This window comes from Passer montanus, unplaced genomic scaffold, assembly GCF_014805655.1.
Source record: "Passer montanus isolate IOZ18808 unplaced genomic scaffold, ASM1480565v1 scaffold69, whole genome shotgun sequence".
NCBI lineage: Eukaryota > Metazoa > Chordata > Aves > Passeriformes > Passeridae > Passer > Passer montanus.
In genome coordinates, this window is record NW_024372036.1 from 3,663,383 (window position 1) to 3,681,265 (window position 17,883).

At 36.8% G+C, this 17,883-nt stretch overlaps 1 protein-coding gene across 1 annotated transcript in view; it reads left to right on the plus strand.

Annotated features, from left to right (window-relative positions):
• TRAPPC10 (trafficking protein particle complex subunit 10) overlaps window positions 1-17,883 on the plus strand; it is a 38,865-nt gene that overhangs the window by 9,811 nt on the left and 11,171 nt on the right. The window contains exons 3-14 of the mRNA XM_039729422.1: window positions 575-710; window positions 1,787-1,983; window positions 3,290-3,485; window positions 4,591-4,702; window positions 5,702-5,949; window positions 7,751-7,897; window positions 9,305-9,419; window positions 9,909-9,985; window positions 12,661-12,752; window positions 13,866-14,006; window positions 14,885-14,997; window positions 16,052-16,566. Coding sequence (XP_039585356.1) covers window positions 575-710; window positions 1,787-1,983; window positions 3,290-3,485; window positions 4,591-4,702; window positions 5,702-5,949; window positions 7,751-7,897; window positions 9,305-9,419; window positions 9,909-9,985; window positions 12,661-12,752; window positions 13,866-14,006; window positions 14,885-14,997; window positions 16,052-16,566 — 2,089 coding nt within the window. The remainder of the gene's footprint in view (window positions 1-574; window positions 711-1,786; window positions 1,984-3,289; window positions 3,486-4,590; window positions 4,703-5,701; window positions 5,950-7,750; window positions 7,898-9,304; window positions 9,420-9,908; window positions 9,986-12,660; window positions 12,753-13,865; window positions 14,007-14,884; window positions 14,998-16,051; window positions 16,567-17,883) is intronic.

The window sequence follows — 17,883 nt, forward strand, 5'->3', positions numbered from 1 at the left end:
AACTGACTCGGAGAAATTGGAAAAATTAGATAATCAAAGTGAATGTTGTGCACTTCAGGGTGATCTTTTCAACCCTTCAACTTTCCCTAAAGAAAAAATGATAGTAATGCTGTGTTTCTCTTCCTGATTTTGTGGTTTGTGGGTTTGTCTTGGTGTGCTTTGATGTACTTTGGCTGCTGTGTTCTGAAAGTGGAATGCCTTCTTCTCAGTGAGCATATAGGTAAAACTCACATGGAATTATATATACTCCCTGCAGAAATACATCTAATGTATTTGAATGTTTTGTGATTGGAAAAAAATTTTGGGGAATTCTCTTATTTGGTATTTTCTACTTGTTCTCAAGATACAGAAAATCTTTTACTGAAAGCATGCTGAAGAGCTTCTAGCTGCTGTCCTTCAGAAAGGAGCTTTTATCTCATTTCCAGCAATACCAAAATTTTTAGTTGACTTTATACCAACTGCAGTGAGTGTAGTTTGTGGGTTTCCAGTGCCAGAGTATTTCAGTTTATTTCTCTTTCCACAACACATGTTCATTTTTCTATTCTGTTCACTAATTTCACTTTTTAAACTGTAGGTCTTACGGCCGTGCTCCGAAGATGATTCACCTGGAATCCAACTTTGTTCAGTTTAAAGAGGAGCTACTACCCAAAGAGGGGAATAAAGCCCTTTTGACTTTTCCCTTCCTTCATATTTATTGGACAGAATGTTGCGTAAGTACTCGGAAAAACTCAAATTTAAAAATTAAATTGTTCACATAATCATGAAAAGCAAGTGAAAATAACAAACAGCACAAGCAGAAAGTCAAAATAATTAAGTCTGGGTTGCATAAGTATGCATACCTGATATATTGCTGGAAACAAAACTTAGCTTGAGCACTTCTTGCCATAAGCAGTATCTGTAATGTTACTTGACACTAAGAGGACAGGCATTTGAATAACCTGTTCCAGTGCTTTGTCACAAAAACCCCAGGATCTTACAGTGCTACTGCAGTGGCACAGTGCACTTTCTTTGTAACACAGAAATGTGGCCAGGGTAGTTCAGTATGATCTGTTGGTGCACTGAAATCTAAAGATGCAATTTTTTTTTTCTTTATTCCATCTTCTGTATATGTCAGTACTGGTGGATGTCAGCAATTTAACTGGGCAAGATTTGGAATGTCTTAATCCTGTTTATCTCCAGTTCACTGCCTTTTGGTTTGCCTCTGTTCTGAATTAATTATCCACTTGAAGGACACAGGTGACATCTGATCTGCGACCAGTCAAAAAGAACCCAGAACAGCCTTAAGAATTATCTGAATTTATCTGTGTAACACCAACCCAGAAGCAAAATAATTCCAAACAATGCTTCTGCTTTTTTAAAAAATTATGAAAGCTTTTAAACAGGTTGAGATTTGAGCAGTGCAGAAGGTGGAAATATCACACTTCTGTTACTATGTGAGAACAAAACAGCTCAGCTTTGTAATTTCAAACATGTTTTTATTGTAAAGCTCCAGTAGGTGCAAATTAAAGAGCTTAAATGATGTTTGAAAAATCTTAATTTCAGTCATCTCAAGAATGATAATGTACCAAATACAATATTTGTATTAACTAAAACTGGAAATTAATTAAATTAAAAGACTAGAATTTTACTATGCTATACCTCATTTGATTTTTTTCAGTAAGTGAACTTACTGTCACTAATTCCATTTGATATGTCTTTCTGTTTGCCTTCTTTTGGAACAAAAGTTGCCTTTTGAAATTGTTCAGAATGTCTGTTTGATTTGATGATTCACCACTTCTCATCCCAGGACACGGAAGTGTACAAAACCACAGTCAAGGATGACATCACCAAGTGGCAGAACGTTCTCAAAGCTCACAGCTCAGTGGACTGGCTGATTGTGGTGGTTGAGAGTGATGCCAAGAAAAAGAACAAAACCAATATCCTTCCCCGAACCTCTATAGTAGATAAAATAAGGAATGACTTCTGCAACAAGCAAAGTGACAGGTGAGCATTCTTGGGCTTGCAAACGTTTTCATCTTTTGACCAGAGTGCTGATTTATAAACTCAGCTCCATATGCAAGACATTTCTTGCTCATTTAAAGACTGCCCTTGTTGTCCAGCATTCAGACTGGTGGCTCTGTGAGATCTGTGCTTTGAAGGAGGCTGGCACAAAGAATAAAGGGAGAAATTTAATGTTCAGTTTTCCTGGGTTTGTGGCAGCTTTGAAATGTGTGTCAAATAGATTTCAAGTATCTCCTCCTGGCTTAGAGAGGTTTAAGAGGAACAGTGTGATGTTAATCAGCTTTTAGACCTTCAGGGTTTTTTGTTTGCTTAGGTGCTTGCAAAAGTCTTACCAGAGTTGCAGGTAGTGGGAGTGAGGTGAGTAGGGAATATGAAGCCCATAGGGGTTATTTTTTGCCATTGTACTTTCTGTTGTTCACTTAATCACCTTTCCACTCTGAGATAATTGACAAAAGGCCAGTTTATTCAGATGTTTTTATTCTAAGGAAATAGTAATGAATGTGTGAAACTGTTCTTGCTTTCATTTAGGCAAACAAATTAGGATTTTCTGATCAGAAATAGTGTTTTACTTGCATGAGAAATTTTCCTGTCTTTAGAGATATCACTATTTTTTTGGATGTTAATAAATTGTGATAGAAAAACTGAGGAAGGAAGATGCTCTGAAAAAAGTCAATTTATTGTAAATTAATGGGGTCTGTTTATTTTCTGAGAAAAGCAAAGGAAGTTTTAACACATAGGATGTGTAAAACAGATTGAGGCATTTCAATAATCTATTATGGATGATTATTTCAAGTGAGCTAGGAAAGGCTGACTATATGTGATCAAATAGATCTGATTTCTATTTTGTATAATCTTTACCAGGAGTAGCTATATTTGCTGTTCTGCTGATTTGTATTGCTAGGCAGACTTTTCTTTTCTAGGTTAGCTACAGCATTACTTATATTTAAGTAGTTAGAATAATGTATCCATTATTTGCTGAAAAGAAAAAAAGCTTTAGAGTACTCAATCTGGGTAAAAGACTTAACTCTTCTCATAAACTATATCACATGACAAAGTTTTTTAAAAGCTACCAAGCCCCAACCTAAACAAAAAACCAAAACCCCAACATAGCTGCCTCCAAACAAACATGACCCTCATCTTGTTTTTTTTTTCCCTCTGATTAATGTGGAATGAAAAACTAAATATTGTTCATTCTAAATTTGTCAGGAATGCACAGTATTGAGCTGGGCATTTATATGTGAATTATGTGTTTTCCTCCTCAAATAGGGTTTTATCAATCTCTTTACAGATGTGTGGTACTCTCTGACCCTTTGAAAGACTCTTCCCGTTCTCAGGAATCTTGGAATGCCTTCCTGACCAAACTCAGGACATTGCTTCTCATGTCCTTTACCAAAAACTTAGGCAAGTTTGAAGATGACATGAGAACTCTGAGAGAGAAAAGGACTGAGCCAGGATGGAGCTTCTGCGAGTATTTCATGGTCCAGGTAAAAGTCTGTTGATATTGAGGAAAATACTTGAGTCCTAGTTTTAAAAATGGTGCCTTTTTGTTGTGGTTGGACTTCTGGTACTTTTAATGTTCTGATCATTCTTTGAGGGCTGAGGCAGGAATTATGGAGACTGGTTTAAAAGCAGTATTTTTGGATCCTGTTTGCAGCAGGTTTGAGTTACCTTTTAACACAGTTAATGCAGTAATACAGTTTCCTGCTGTTAAAAAAGCAGAATCTCTTCAGGCCTGTCAAAATTTTATGAACCTCAACTGAAGCAAATGAATTGCATCTAGAAACTGTTTTAGTAGTTGATCTTGAATTTGGGGTAAATGTCCCATTACTGTGCATAACACTCAAACTCACAATTGGTATTTCATGTGAATGCTGCTGTTTTCTTTGTTCAGATTGTTATCAGTATTTATGGAGGTGATGTTTAGAAAAGTGTCTATTTTGAAGTAATCCATATAGAGAGTGCCATGAATTTTATTTTTTATGTAGTTACAAATACAGTTTTGTTTTAGCTGGTTTAGAGAAAAGCAAGAACCTCTTGTTTGATAACATTAAAGGTCTTGATTCCTTCTGGTCACTGTACAATGTTGATCTCCACTGCATCCTCGTGTCTCCTTTGACTGCATGTGCTGTCTTTTACATAGGATATATCTTATTTTGAAGTCTTTTCTACTTAGCAGTTTGGCTTTGTGTACAAAAAACCCTTTTATGATGCACTGCAATTGATGCTTTCATGGTGTAAACTGAGGGGAAATTATCAGTACTAATATGGGAGATGAGTCTTCAGCATTTATTTATTTATAATAAATAAATGAATTTCAAACTTTTAATAGATCTATGAGCAATATCTTGTAGTGAATCAGGATCTGGATACACATCAGAATTTACTGGCAGAGCTGCATGATTTGATCTTCTTTTATGGACCTTCCTGTGTTGGGAAGAAATCAGCTCCAATGGCAGGTTTTTCTTATATGTGTGAAATGAAAATTAGAAAAAGTAGTTCCTGGAGCTCTGTGGATGGATGAGGACAGGCTGTAATACAGACATGAATAATGTCAGTAACATGTTTCCTGTATTGCTTGTGTGCCAAAAGGAAGAGCTGGCCTTTGTCTTTGAGATGCTGCAGCAGTTTGAGGATGCCCTGGTGCAGTATGATGAGCTGGATGCCTTGTTCTCTCAGTACGTTGTCAACTTTGGGGCTGGTGGTAAGTGTCTGAAATGTGAAATAAATGTGTGTGTGAATTCCTTCACTGTGCTGAGCAGCCCTGTGCTTTGGGCAGTCCCAGGGAGGCTGCACCAGGCAGTTTGTGCTCTTGTTTTATGCTGTGTGCAAACACAAGTGTCCATCAGTTACAGTCTTACCAAAATTCTGTGTCTTCTCTGTGAGGCTTAGAAGCAATTTTTAATGAAAACCTGTGTTTTGCTCTAATGGGACGATTGTTACAACCAGAGCCCTAAACTATGAAATGACACAAGTATTGATCTGGCTGAGATACAGCTGCTGTTTTTACAGCTCACTGCTAGGTTTTTCAGTAAAGAGCTTCCTGGAAAAGTGCATTCTGTGTTGCCTCAAATTACACAAGATGTTTGGTAACCACTGCAAAACTTAATAGAAATAGGTGCTTAATCTGCACTACAGAAGATTTAACTTCATTTTTGAGAAAAATTACTGTACAAGAAGTATCAAATAGCTTTAAACTATTTTAATGAGCTAAAGCACATGCTGTTATATAACAGCTTTAATCAGATATGTTTTATGAATCTGGTGAAAATACAGTGCAGGATTAATTGCAGTGAAATAGATTTGTGCTGACTGAACCCAATGCAATACCTGGAAGTGGGGGCACATCCATCCATGCTGGATGAGTGAGAAATACTTAAGCAAATACAGCTTGTTTGTTTTGAATTTCAGGTAGGCTTAATTGCTAATAAATAAATTAGAAACTGGTTGCCACTATAGTGATAACAAACATACAATGAATACAAAATGCCTATGGGAAATGAATGTGAAATTAAGTTATCTTACCTCGCTGTGGAAGTTCTGGTGGTTTTTTGGTTTGCTTTTTGAAGCTAAGACATTAAGTCATTTATCCACAGGATAAACATGGGAAGGACTAAGGCAGCTCACAGCCTCTGGAGGGAGGATGAAGAGGCTTTCCTAGAAAGCAGAGGTTGATTCTTGGATATTAACTTTGTTTACTTAGATGGTGCAAACTGGCTGACGTTTTTTTGCCAGCCAGTGAGGAGCTGGAATGGTTTAATCCTGCGGAAGCCAATAGACATGGAGAAGAGAGAGCTGATCCAGAACCAGGAGGCGACGCTGCTGGACCTGCGCAGTTACCTGTTCTCCAGGCAGTGCACCTTGTTAATCTTCCTGCAGAGGCCTTGGGAGGTTTCCCAGAGAGCACTGGAGCTTCTTCACAACTGTGTGCAGGAGCTCAAGCTGTTGGAAGTGAGTCAGTGTCATCTGTTCCATTATGTGAATTATTTCATCCAGTGAGATCTCTCAAGTTTAGTTGTCGGTGACCAGCATTCAGTAAGGGCTGGCTGGGAGTTATCAAAATGATGGTGTAAGAACAATTGTGCTGCAGCTGATTGTGTCATCATGAGGATGTCTTTGGCAAGAAATTCTGAGATATCACATCTGGGAACCAAATCTGTTTAGTTAAAGTGTTTTAGTCTTCACCTGGAAAGTTACTCTCTAAACTAGCAGTCACTTACCTGCTTCTTTTATGGATTTATTACCAATCTGTTGAACTGTAACTCCCATAATTTAAATCTATAGCAGTGTTGTATTGACACAAATAAGGCAGAGTGGTTATTATGCTGTTATGCAGACTAATTCTCTGTAACAAAAAGAAGAGATTATTTCTGAATATTTGTGGTTTCCCCATGTCCTCATCCCATGGGTGCTGTGTTAGTTTTATCTGTGCCATTATAACAGCAGCTGCTAACTTTTGCCTGTCTGACATCGTGGTAGTAAGTTCCATCTGTTCATCTGCATTTAAAAACTGCAAATCTGCTTCAGATGCTTTGCTGGCACCTTCATGTGTTCTTAAACTAATGTGTAATTCCCACAGATAGTATTCTTTTTGTGTGCATTTTGTGGGGTTTTTTTATTTGTTTGGTTTTTTTTGGTTTTTTTTTAAGTTCCAAAGTGTAGCCTTCTAGATCTCTGAAGGCACTTCCTGTGGTTCCCCTTCTGCTGCATCCCAGGTCTGTCCTCTGCCTCCAATGTTTGGATTTTTCCTCTGCACTCTCTCTTATTTCTGCTGTTCCAGTCTTGCTGTGGTGATCCAAACTGAATGCATTGTTCTGACTGTGAGACAGTGACACTTAATTGTGCACAGCTTGTACTTATCCCTGTTGTGATCCTTCTTAATGCTGGCAAACCTCTCAACGTGGCTTGACACCACTGAACACACAGCAGAAATCTAAACTACTCTCTTCTTAGGATCTCTGTATTCCTGAAAATTCTTTCAGAATTTGGATCTTTATTATTTCTTCAAGTTCATTGTGCTCATACTTTGGACTTTCCAATCCCATTAGTCTCTTAGTTTATTATGGGTGTTAGGACTTTTATAGTCTTTCTAAAAGGAACATTTTCTTCATGGGTTATGAACAGGATTTTGAAACACCATTATTGTGTCTATATTCCATGTCTTTAGTTATGCTCATCTTTATCTTAATTCTTGAAAATATTTTAGTATCAGACTCTGTTGTCTTTCTCTTTCTCTTTTTGTGTTCCTTTGTTTGTTTTCATTTCCATTTTTAAAATTAATTATCCATGACAGAGGCGTTATCCTTCAATAAATAAGCTTATTTTTGTGAAGAAATCTTAGAGACTAATTTGTTTTTTCCAGGATTTTAACACTGCTTTATACTTTTCATTTCCATCTCAGTTAGAACTGATGTCTCCTTAGGAAAGTAGTAGTCTATTTACAGAAATTTTTCCTAACTCTGTTTTCCTTAAGCTGGGTTTTCAGACTTCTGGAATTTTTCCAAGACCTATTAGTCTTCCTTTCCTTCTCTTGCATCTTGATGAATGTATCAAATCTAGTTAATATGTTTCATGAACTAATATATATAAATTACTCAGGAGGCAGCAAGAGTAAGGCTGTGCTTTGTGTATTCTGAGAGTAAACTCTTCCAAGAGGTTTTGCTGTGTTGTATCAAGAAAAGTACTTTTGTTGAAGTATTTTCTCATCTGATGATAGTTTATTTCCCAGTTAATTTTATCTCTTCATCTCCAGGTCTCGGTTCCTCCTGGAGCTTTGGATTGCTGGGTGTTTTTGAGTTGCTTGGAAGTCTTACAGAGAATAGAAGGCTGCTGTGATAGGGCTCAAATAGATGCAAATGTTTCCCACACAGTTGGCCTGTGGAGCTATGCCACGGAGAAGGTGAGTGAATGTTGTGTTGGTATTACAATGTTGAAATTGAATATTTGTTTCCCTGGAAAAGATTTTCTCCTTTTTATTGTGGAATTTAATACTGGGTCCTGTACATTGTCTTGAGTGTAGTCTAGATGAGACATCATGTTTCAAGTTCCACTTACTCTGTTCCTATGATGGAGGTGATGTTTGAGGTTGCTACTGCTTTCCACTGCTAAAAAAATATTTTAGAAAGAAGGTAAACTCCAGAAACTATTGAAATAGTCTACTGTGGTATCTCTGGATGTTTTTGAAGACCAGCATCTTTTGAGGACTCACCCTTTTGTTTGCATAGCCTATAGATTATTTGCTCTTTATTTTAATTATAGTTTGCTCATGTTTCAGTAGACTTAATAATCCTGTAATTGAGCCCTTGAGGTCCTTGTTTTATTACAAAAGCAGGGAAATGAAATTTCACCTTGAAGAGTTATTGCTAAAAAAAAAAGGGGGGGTGGAGATAAGAATAAAGGAAGCAAAGAATTGTTTAAAATGGCAATTGGTTCATCAGATTCTTCCCATTCTCCTTACCTGTTTCTAGGGAAAATAAGCTCCAACATGAGCTGGAAATGTTCTTCCCTTCCATCATTTTTCTAACAAAAGGGTAAAGGGAAGAACTTTAGGATAATTAGTAGCAGTAAGGTGAAACTGACTGAAGAAGTTTAGCAACTAGTGACAAAATTAAATGGAGCTTAAAATAAATTTAAAAAAAAAGGTTCTTATCCATCCCCATTTTTATGTGACAAGCTGAGACCTTTATTCCTTTGCAGGCTTACCTCTGTAGTTGATTGAGTTTTCTAAGCAAATTAACCAAATGGCCAATAGATAAGGCTTCTTTAAGACAATATTCTGGGTGTTGAGCCACCAGCTGCTGTCTGGAAGGAGTTTTTTGGTAATTAATTCTGTTAACACTGTTAGCTGTGCTAATCTCTTTTTCAGGAAGGTTTTCATCTGAATACAAAACTTCAGGTGAATTTGCAAGCTGCCTAATCATTGTACTGCAGACTTGCCTGCTTTTCTTGATTATGCAGGTTTCAAAAATACAGACACAGCTATTAGAAATAATCTTTGGTCATAACTGCTGAACATCTCAAGCTTTGTTTGTGTTTGTGTTGAAAACCAGAAGGATTTATTCAGATTAACTGTTGTGCATGTAGGGATCTCCATGTGTGAGCACATGTTTCAATATTTGAGTCAGTAACTTATATGCAGTTTAATTCCTTAATAAGTTACTGTATATTTTGAGAATAACAGTTAATTTTGAGATCCTATAAGCAGCATAATATGAAAGCAATGAAAATGGAACGATGTAATAGAACAAGAGGAGTTTTATATTGATTTTACAGCCTGTTGAAAGCAAGCATCTGGCTTCTCTTACAGTTAAAATCTCTGGGTTACCTGTGTGGACTTGTGTCAGAGAAGGGACCCAATTCAGAAGACCTTAACAGGACTGTGGATCTGCTGGCAGGGCTGGGAGCAGAGCGCCCTGAAACAGGTACTGCCAGGAGTGGTGGAATTCCTTCAACAGCTGACACTGTCTGAAATGCATAGCATAGAAGTACATCAATAATACAAATTTTCAAGTATCCCTACATACACCCAGATATTGATAGAACTTTTTCTCTTGCAAGTTCTTTTAATGTCTATTTAGTATTTCAAACTACCAGTGCATCTCCTTACTGTTGCAAGTATGTTTTTCCATAGATGTTCCACTTATCAACATTTAGGTGATTTATCTTGAACAGCACTAATTTGAATTAAGTTCTTAATGCTTTCAGACAAATATTTAAAATAAAATTATTGGAAAAACACATGAAGCACCCTTGATTGTGTGCAGATAGATAACCTGCACCTGGAGCTGCAAAGTGATACTAGTTTTTCATTTTCTCTCCACTTCCTACTGGAGAAAAAGCAGGGAAGGGCTGTGGGGGGATGCTGTTCTCAGAATGTAAGTTAACAGCTCTTGTCCTGCTTTTTCCCAAAGCCAATGCATCACAGAGCCCTTACAAGAAACTCAAAGAGGCCTTATCATCTGTGGAAGCTTTTGAAAAACACTACTTAGTAAGTATGAGCCTTGGTTATTTATATTAGTTTTGTGTGTGTTTGCACTGTAGATTAAATAGGGCCAAGGTTCAAACCTGAGAAGATACATTGAGAACATAAATTTGTATTTCCATGTTCTGGTAGCAAAGGTAATTTCTTGCACACTGAACACAACAAGGCTGATTTGTTTAACAGCTGGAACCCTGTAGGGGCCCCAAGTTTCAAATGTTTGCATTAACTTTAATATTTACAGTTATGAGCTGGAGGTTATTATCTGTGGGTATGTATACTTAGATATTAAAAAAGCCAATGTCATGGCTGTCATGTTCTGCTATCCCAAACTCAGAATTAACTGGCTCTCACCCAGAAGAATATTGATGTGTGAATTCAGCTTCCTTTTAAATGGTTTGGCCTTGCATTTTGCAATGAGTATTACATGATTAAAGTTATACTGTTGATTTTTAAAAAAATAATATATAAACTGTGTGACTTCTGTGGGTAATAGGGTTGTACCTGGCATAGACTGATGCATAATGAGGATTCTAATGTTGTGCATCTTTATTTCCTGACAGCTCCCCTACTGAGGAGCCATTGTAATGATTTCAGGTTTTTTAATTTTGCTGGTTTTGTTTTTCAAATAGAAGATTGTTAAATAAAACAAAAAACTCTTGACTGTCACAAGAATGTGTTTTCTTTTTGAGGGCTTGGTTTTACAATTTTTGTTGGGTTTTTTTTGTTTGTTTGTTTGCTTGTTTGTTTTTTCCCAACCAATTTTGCTTGTTTTTTTTTTTCCTTAAATAATTTTCCTTTAAAATTTCTCCTATTTGCATATGGCCAATAAGGTTTTCTGTAGAAAACTTGAAGGAAAATTTAATACTTTTTTTGAAACATGGAAACTATGTGATACTCAATTTTACAAAGTTTTATCAAAAGAAAAAATCTCAAAACATTTTGTCTGAAGATACTGGGTTTCACTTTTATTCTTCATTTGTGTATAGGACTAGTTGTGTAGCTGGATCAGAATTAAAATCTTGAGAGTTGCCAGCTTCTCTTACCTGTTCAGTTCCAACTTGCACCTGAAGATCTCTGCTAAGCTCAGCAGTAACTTCCTAAATTTAAGAAACTATGTGGGGTCTGTAGTGTTTGCCAGAGGAATTGCCATTTATATTGATGTGAGAATTCAGCTTCCTTTTAAATGGTTTGGCCTTGCATTTTGCAATGAGTATTACATGATTAAAGTTATACTGTTGATTTTTAAAAAAATAATATATAAACTGTGCGACTTCTGTGGGTAATAGGGTTGTACCTGGCATAGACTGATGCATAATGAGGATTCTAATGTTGTGCATCTTTATTTCCTGACAGCTCCCCTACTGAGGAGCCATTGTAATGATTTCAGGTTTTTTAATTTTGCTGGTTTTGTTTTTCAAATAGAAGATTGTTAAATAAAACAAAAAACTTTTGACTGTCACAAGAATGTGTTTTCTTTTTGAGGGCTTGGTTTTACAATTTTTGTTGGGTTTTTTTGTTTGTTTGTTTGCTTGCTTGTTTTTTCCCAACCAATTTTGCTTGGTTTTTTTTTTTCCTTAAATAATTTTCCTTTAAAATTTCTCCTATTTGCATATGGCCAATAAGGTTTTCTGTAGAAAACTTGAAGGAAAATTTAATACTTTTTTTGAAACATGGAAACTATGTGATACTCAATTTTACAAAGTTTTATCAAAAGAAAAAATCTCAAAACATTTTGTCTGAAGATACTGGGTTTCACTTTTATTCTTCATTTGTGTATAGGACTAGTTGTGTAGCTGGATCAGAATTAAAATCTTGAGAGTTGCCAGCTTCTCTTACCTGTTCAGTTCCAACTTGCACCTGAAGATCTCTGCTAAGCTCAGCAGTAACTTCCTAAATTTAAGAAACTATGTGGGGTCTGTAGTGTTTGCCAGAGGAATTGCCATTTCTCTTTGTATTTATGACTGGACTTTTATGCAGTGGAAATTCAGATATCAGATGCACACTAAAAGATGGTTTTCTGTGTAGTTGTCATGTAAATATATACATTTTATGTATGTCCTTATTTAATCTTGTCCTGTATTCAGTGGACAAGAACACAGAGTTAGTTAAAACTTAATGGACCTCAGATAAGATAATTTATTTGCATTTAAAAAAATCTTCTCAGTTTGAAGCAATTTCCCTTTATCCTGTCAAGATGTGATTTTTTTTTTATATTTTTACATATCTGGCCAAAGTTTATTATGGACTTTTGAAAGAAGTTGGGTGGTTGAACACAGTGCGTGTCTTGTAACTGCTAATTTTGTGAGAAAGGTTTGCTGCTGTTGTTAAAGCTTAGGGCAAAGGGAGGAAGGTGACACTTGGACATTGTGGCTGCATTGGAGATTAAGCTTAAAGATGAGGGATAAACTTCAGTTTGGGAATGCAAGCAAAATTCCTTTAAGGCACTCTCGTGAATGTGAAAATAATTATTCTAAGTTAGCATTCACAGATCTGGGATATGACCAGCTTCAGGGGGAGTGAAGGTGACCTGTTACAAACTGCTGTGTATTTTGTGCTCAGTGACTCATTCTGGGCATTTTGTTGCAGTAACTTTGTCTCTGGCTATGAGTTTGTGTGAAATAATCATACAGCTGCCATAAAAAATACATAAAGCTTATAATGGTTTATTTTCTTTTATACAGGATCTGTCCCATGCCACCATTGAAATGTACACAAATATTGGAAGAATTCGCTCAGCTAAGCTTGTGGGAAAGGACTTGGCAGAGTTTTATATGTAAATGACTCTTTAAAATGTCCTAAATGCATTGCCTTTGGAAAGGTTGAATATTATCCCTAAGGAAGATGTGCTATTATTAAACAGGCATTTTAAAAAGTATTTTTTTAAATGCAAACAAACCCTCTTTCAGGGAAAAAAACCAAATCAGCAATCTCTTTTATCAACCTTAATTCTCACCTCATGATTTTGTACTCTTACCTTTAACTGCCTGTGTTCTTCAGCTTGATCCTTTCTTCTGGGGAGAAAAGGCTGGGAAAGATAACTGTAAACTTTGAAACAAGTCAGAGGCCTCCTTAGCAAGCAAGATATAGTAAATGCAGTTGTTACCATAACTACATATATGAACTGCATCTATCTAAAAAAAGGAAACATGTCTTTGGAGAGTAATCCATTTCATATTTGAGGTTATAATTGCAAAGTGGTTGTTTCCCCTCCTGTAAAACAGTGATTTGATTCCTGGTTTCCACTTTCTTTTTTGTTTTGTTTTTATCCCTGCTGTTCAAATCTACTGAGAAAACTTCCTGCATTTTTCAGTGTCATTTTGTTTTTCTTATTTAGTAGAATTTGGGAGTCATAAGTGGTTTCTTTTGGAAAATATGTTGGGGCTTGCTTCCCACTGATATTCACTTAAGTCTGATCTCTACATTGCAACAGATTCTCCCAAATTAATTTAAATTTTCACTAGAGGGAGTAATCTTAGGGTTAAAGACTGCCATGGAACTGCTGTGTGGTGACAAAATTTTCATTGAAGTATTCTTCTGCTTTAAATTTTTTTAGTAAGAAAAATTTTGTTAACTGTCAGAAGCATTGGGTGGCTTTTGTTTCATTTGTGGGAGCTTCCTTCACTTCATTTGCTCTGACTTGGGATAGATCTGCATATGGAATAATGACATTAATTGCATTTCTACTTGCTGAAGTGAATTGCAACAAGGAAGGCCCATATCTTGATCTGTTACAAGAAAATTCAAGATCAATAATGGTTCACTGCAGTTTGTCCTGCACTTACTTGCAGTGTTCCTCCCCCATCAGCACTTCGAGAAAAGATGCAGGGAGTTTTCCTGGCTGCAAAGGTTCTTACATTGCTCTGTGCTCATTTTTTCGTTTTCCAAGGAGGAAGAAAGGTCCCCAGAAGGCAGAGGTGTATCTTCAAGGAGCACTGAAAACCTACCTTGCTGAGGGCTGGGCACTGCTGGTCACACACACAAGGAAGCAGCTGGCTGAGTGTCAGAAGCAGCTTGGGCAGATAGAAAAGTATCCTCTAACAGGCAGAGCCAGGACAATCAAAACAGGAAAAATAATGCTTGGGATTATTTTTCTGACATATCTCTAACTTTTATTTAACAGACATTCTGAGTCTGAACTGAGACAGCTGAGTTATTTGATAACATAAAGTGTATTTTGGGGGTTGTTCTGTTGTGTTGATTATTTGTTGGTTTGTGTGCTTTTAGATCAAGACACATTGTACATGTCAGCCTCCTTTGCAAATTTATTATTAAATAAAATAATGAAAGCTTTTCTAGATTTGAGCTGCAGTATTTACAAAATATTCTGACATTACTTTTAAACACTCTTAAATTTTTCTGCTTCAATGCAAATGCTCATAAGGAATCTGAGCCAGTAATATTGCATTCTTAGCTAAATATTCAAGTGATCATTTATATCTCCAGCACTTAAAATTATAAAGAATCTTGTGATTTAGTTATGGTAAGTGATCCTGTAACAGCTGGCAGATTCTCAGCCAGGTAAATTGGAATAAAATAGAATACTCAAGATTATTTAGTGCTAAATGTTGGCCACTGTGATGCAAGACACTGTATCTTTAACTTGCACACTGCATGGATTATTGTCAAATAATGATTTTTCTATGCTCATGAATCTTTTTAGATGAGGCAAGATTGCACTGGTTAATAATGGATCATATTTTTAGTAGGTCTGCTTCAGAAGTATTGAGATTCTGCAATACTCTCAGATGATGGTAAATCTTCCATTTTTTCTTTTCTAGTGGAAAAGTGCAGAGATGGTAACAGCAGGTCTTGCCTCTAAAGCTCAGAAAAGCAGTACTTGTCTTGTTTTCAGTCAAATTTGTAATTGTTGTGGGTTTCTATCTCCTGTTTCCTTAACTTCATTAGTTATCTCCAAACAAGCAGCCTTTTAGCTGGTGATAATCACCTAACAGAAGAGGAACGCAAGAGATTCTGCCAAGAAATACTAGATTTTACCAATCAGCAAGCAGAGAACCAAGGTGAGTCTGGGTCTTAAAACTTCAGCTTCTCCAGACTGCTTGTTCCCTAAAGGTAGATGGGGAGGCTTTTTCTGATTGGCTTAATTATTTTGTGTGTAATTTCTGAACTTGTATTTTCCAAAACATTTATAAATCTGCTCTAATGAAGAATAGTTAAAGATGAAAGGGTAATTAATATTTTCATCCTGACTACTACAAAGTCTTTGTTTTCCTTCAGTTATGTTTCTCTGCTTTAACAGCCCATAATTTATTGTGTGTTGAGTTTTTTCAATTCCTAACCTATCCTTGTCTCTCAATGCTGGCATGCAAGTGGCAGCTCTGTGATCCATTTTTTGGATGGTACATCAAAAGTGGATGTTATAAGCATCCACTTGCAGCTTATTTTTTTGTCTATTCTGTTTCCTCTCTTTATTCTTCATGCTGCTTCAGTAATATCTTCTTATCAGATATTAATCAAATCCAATTAACATGGAATACTTCTTGTAGATCTGAAGACTGCTTATTTTTATGCAGAATTTTTTTTCTTAATGATTTGTTGTACCATAAGTAATATGCTACTTTAGACTTGATTCTCAATTAATTTTAGGTACTTCTTTAGGGTTTTTGGGATGTAGAAAAGAGAATGAAAACCCCTTGCATAGCAGAGCTGCTGGCTCAAGGCACCAGTCTGATTATTAGTTTCTTAAACTTATGCAAGCTCTGGGAAGTTGGTCACTTAATGCTACTGTGTTCTGTAGTAGTGAAATGTTCAGCTTCTGCTTGGACAATCTCTCTTAATTCAGTTGTTTTTAATAGCCTGGTACTGGAAATTGTAGTCTAAGTAAACAATTGTAGTCTAAGTAAAACAATTGTAGTCTAAGTAAAACAAATCTCAGCATCTTTTAACTCTCATGCAAGATAAAAAAATTGGAAAGCAGTGATTTGTTGTGAAATAATTAACTGTTGAAAAGTCATTGATCCATTTAATTCTAGGGATTGAATTTTTAAGAGAAAAATTTTGCTCATTTCCAGCTGCTCTGAAGAATAATAAAATCCCTGTTTTTTATCTTTCCAGGTCAAAAGGTTATACTGCCTATGCACTCCTTTGCCCAGCTGAAAACTCTGCATTTTGACCCTCCAAATGCTGTTGTCCACGTGGGTGGAAAGTTGTCCATCGAGTTGACTTTGCTGAGCCAAATGCCCATCCCTGTGCAGGTGGACCAGGTTGCCATCCACGTTCACTTCAGCATCGAGAAGAACAGCTACAGGAAAACAGCCGAGTGGCTCACCAAGCACAAAACTTCCAACGGCGTCATCAGCTTCCCAAGTGAAATTACAGGCTTGCCTTTGTCCAGAAACAGCCTGCCAGCCCTGGAGCTGGCTGAAATGTACGAGAGGAGCCCCTCGGACAACTCGTTGAACACAGCAGGGATCATCTGCAAGAACGCGCACATGCTGCTGCGGCGGCAGGAGAGCAGCAGCTCCCTGGACGTGCCCTCGGGGCTCACTTTGGAGGATGGGGCTCACGTCTTGAAGTGCAGCAACTTGACTCTGGAACCAGGGGACAATAAAATAACGTTCAGTATTCAGGTATGTTTTTGTAGCTTGTGGCAGAGAAACTAGAAATGCTGGCTGAGGAAGAGTGTTGTGCTGGTGAGCGGTGCCTGTTGTTACATATACAGGTATTGCTTCCTGTTACACTTGGATCATCCATTCCCCTTGCTGCTTTTTGTTGTTCTCCACCATCACTTCTCTTGAAAGCATGCTGTTCTGTTTATGCTAAAGCATACAGATGACTCTTCTCCTTGAAATCATTTGAGTCAGTCTTCCTAAACCTATTTTAAACATCTTGACTATTGCTGCCAAAAACTGAACTGATAAATTCATATACAGCATGATGTACTGCTCATGAAGTCTGCCTGTGCTGTTGAGGTTACTCAGAATAACATCTAAAAGCGTTGATGTGAATTCTTTTTCCAGCCATTCAGTAAGTGATCATGTGGTTAAATTTGGTTGACAGCCTTTTCTTCTCTGCAGAGGGTGGTAGAATAATTTTTCACTTGGGGGATGTAGTAAACCTGACTGCAAGAAGTTGAAATCAGCTACAAGTACTTGAATTTAGACGATGTTAGAATTAAAACTGTCCCCATTAGTCATCATCTAAGTTAACTAACTTATTACTTACTAGTTATCATCTGTGGAATGGCAATGCAGTCATTTGAACTACCCACTGACCTAATTTCTGAGCTGTCTTATCCTTTCAAAGGATTGGGACGGGTTAATGGGGTTTGGACCAGAGGCCTTGGTGACTGGAAATGTCATATTCTGTAAAATGAATTCACATGTATGTAAAAGTGGATTTCAGATGGAAGACTATTACTAGAAGAGAGCTGTTAGGGACTGCACTGAGCTGGCATTTGGGGTTAGTGGGATCAGGATGCAATTGGATACACCAGGAGAAGAGATGGAATGAAAAGCTAGATAGAGCTCTGCTTTGAATTTGTCTGGTTCTGCTGTGAATCTGGTGGCCACTGGAGGATGGACAGCCTTATTTTCATAACTTTACTATTTTCCCAACTTCCTTTCAAGAAAATAACTTTGCATGGGAAGACTGCTCAGTGTGAATCCCACAATATAGTTGTTTAAGGCATGATGTACCTTTCCTTTAAGGGAAAATCTGAGCATATTATATTTTTAACAGTGTATTATTAGATAAAACAATGAAATCTTCTCTAGATTTGAGCTGCAGTATTTACAAAATATTTACTAAAAATCCATTATCATTGTAGTAATACACTGTGTCACTTCTACTGGATTACACAGCTGGCCAGAGGATAGAAACTGCTGACAACTTGTTTTCTGGATTTTCTTAAAGTAATGCTTAATTGCACCACTTCTGCAGGAAGA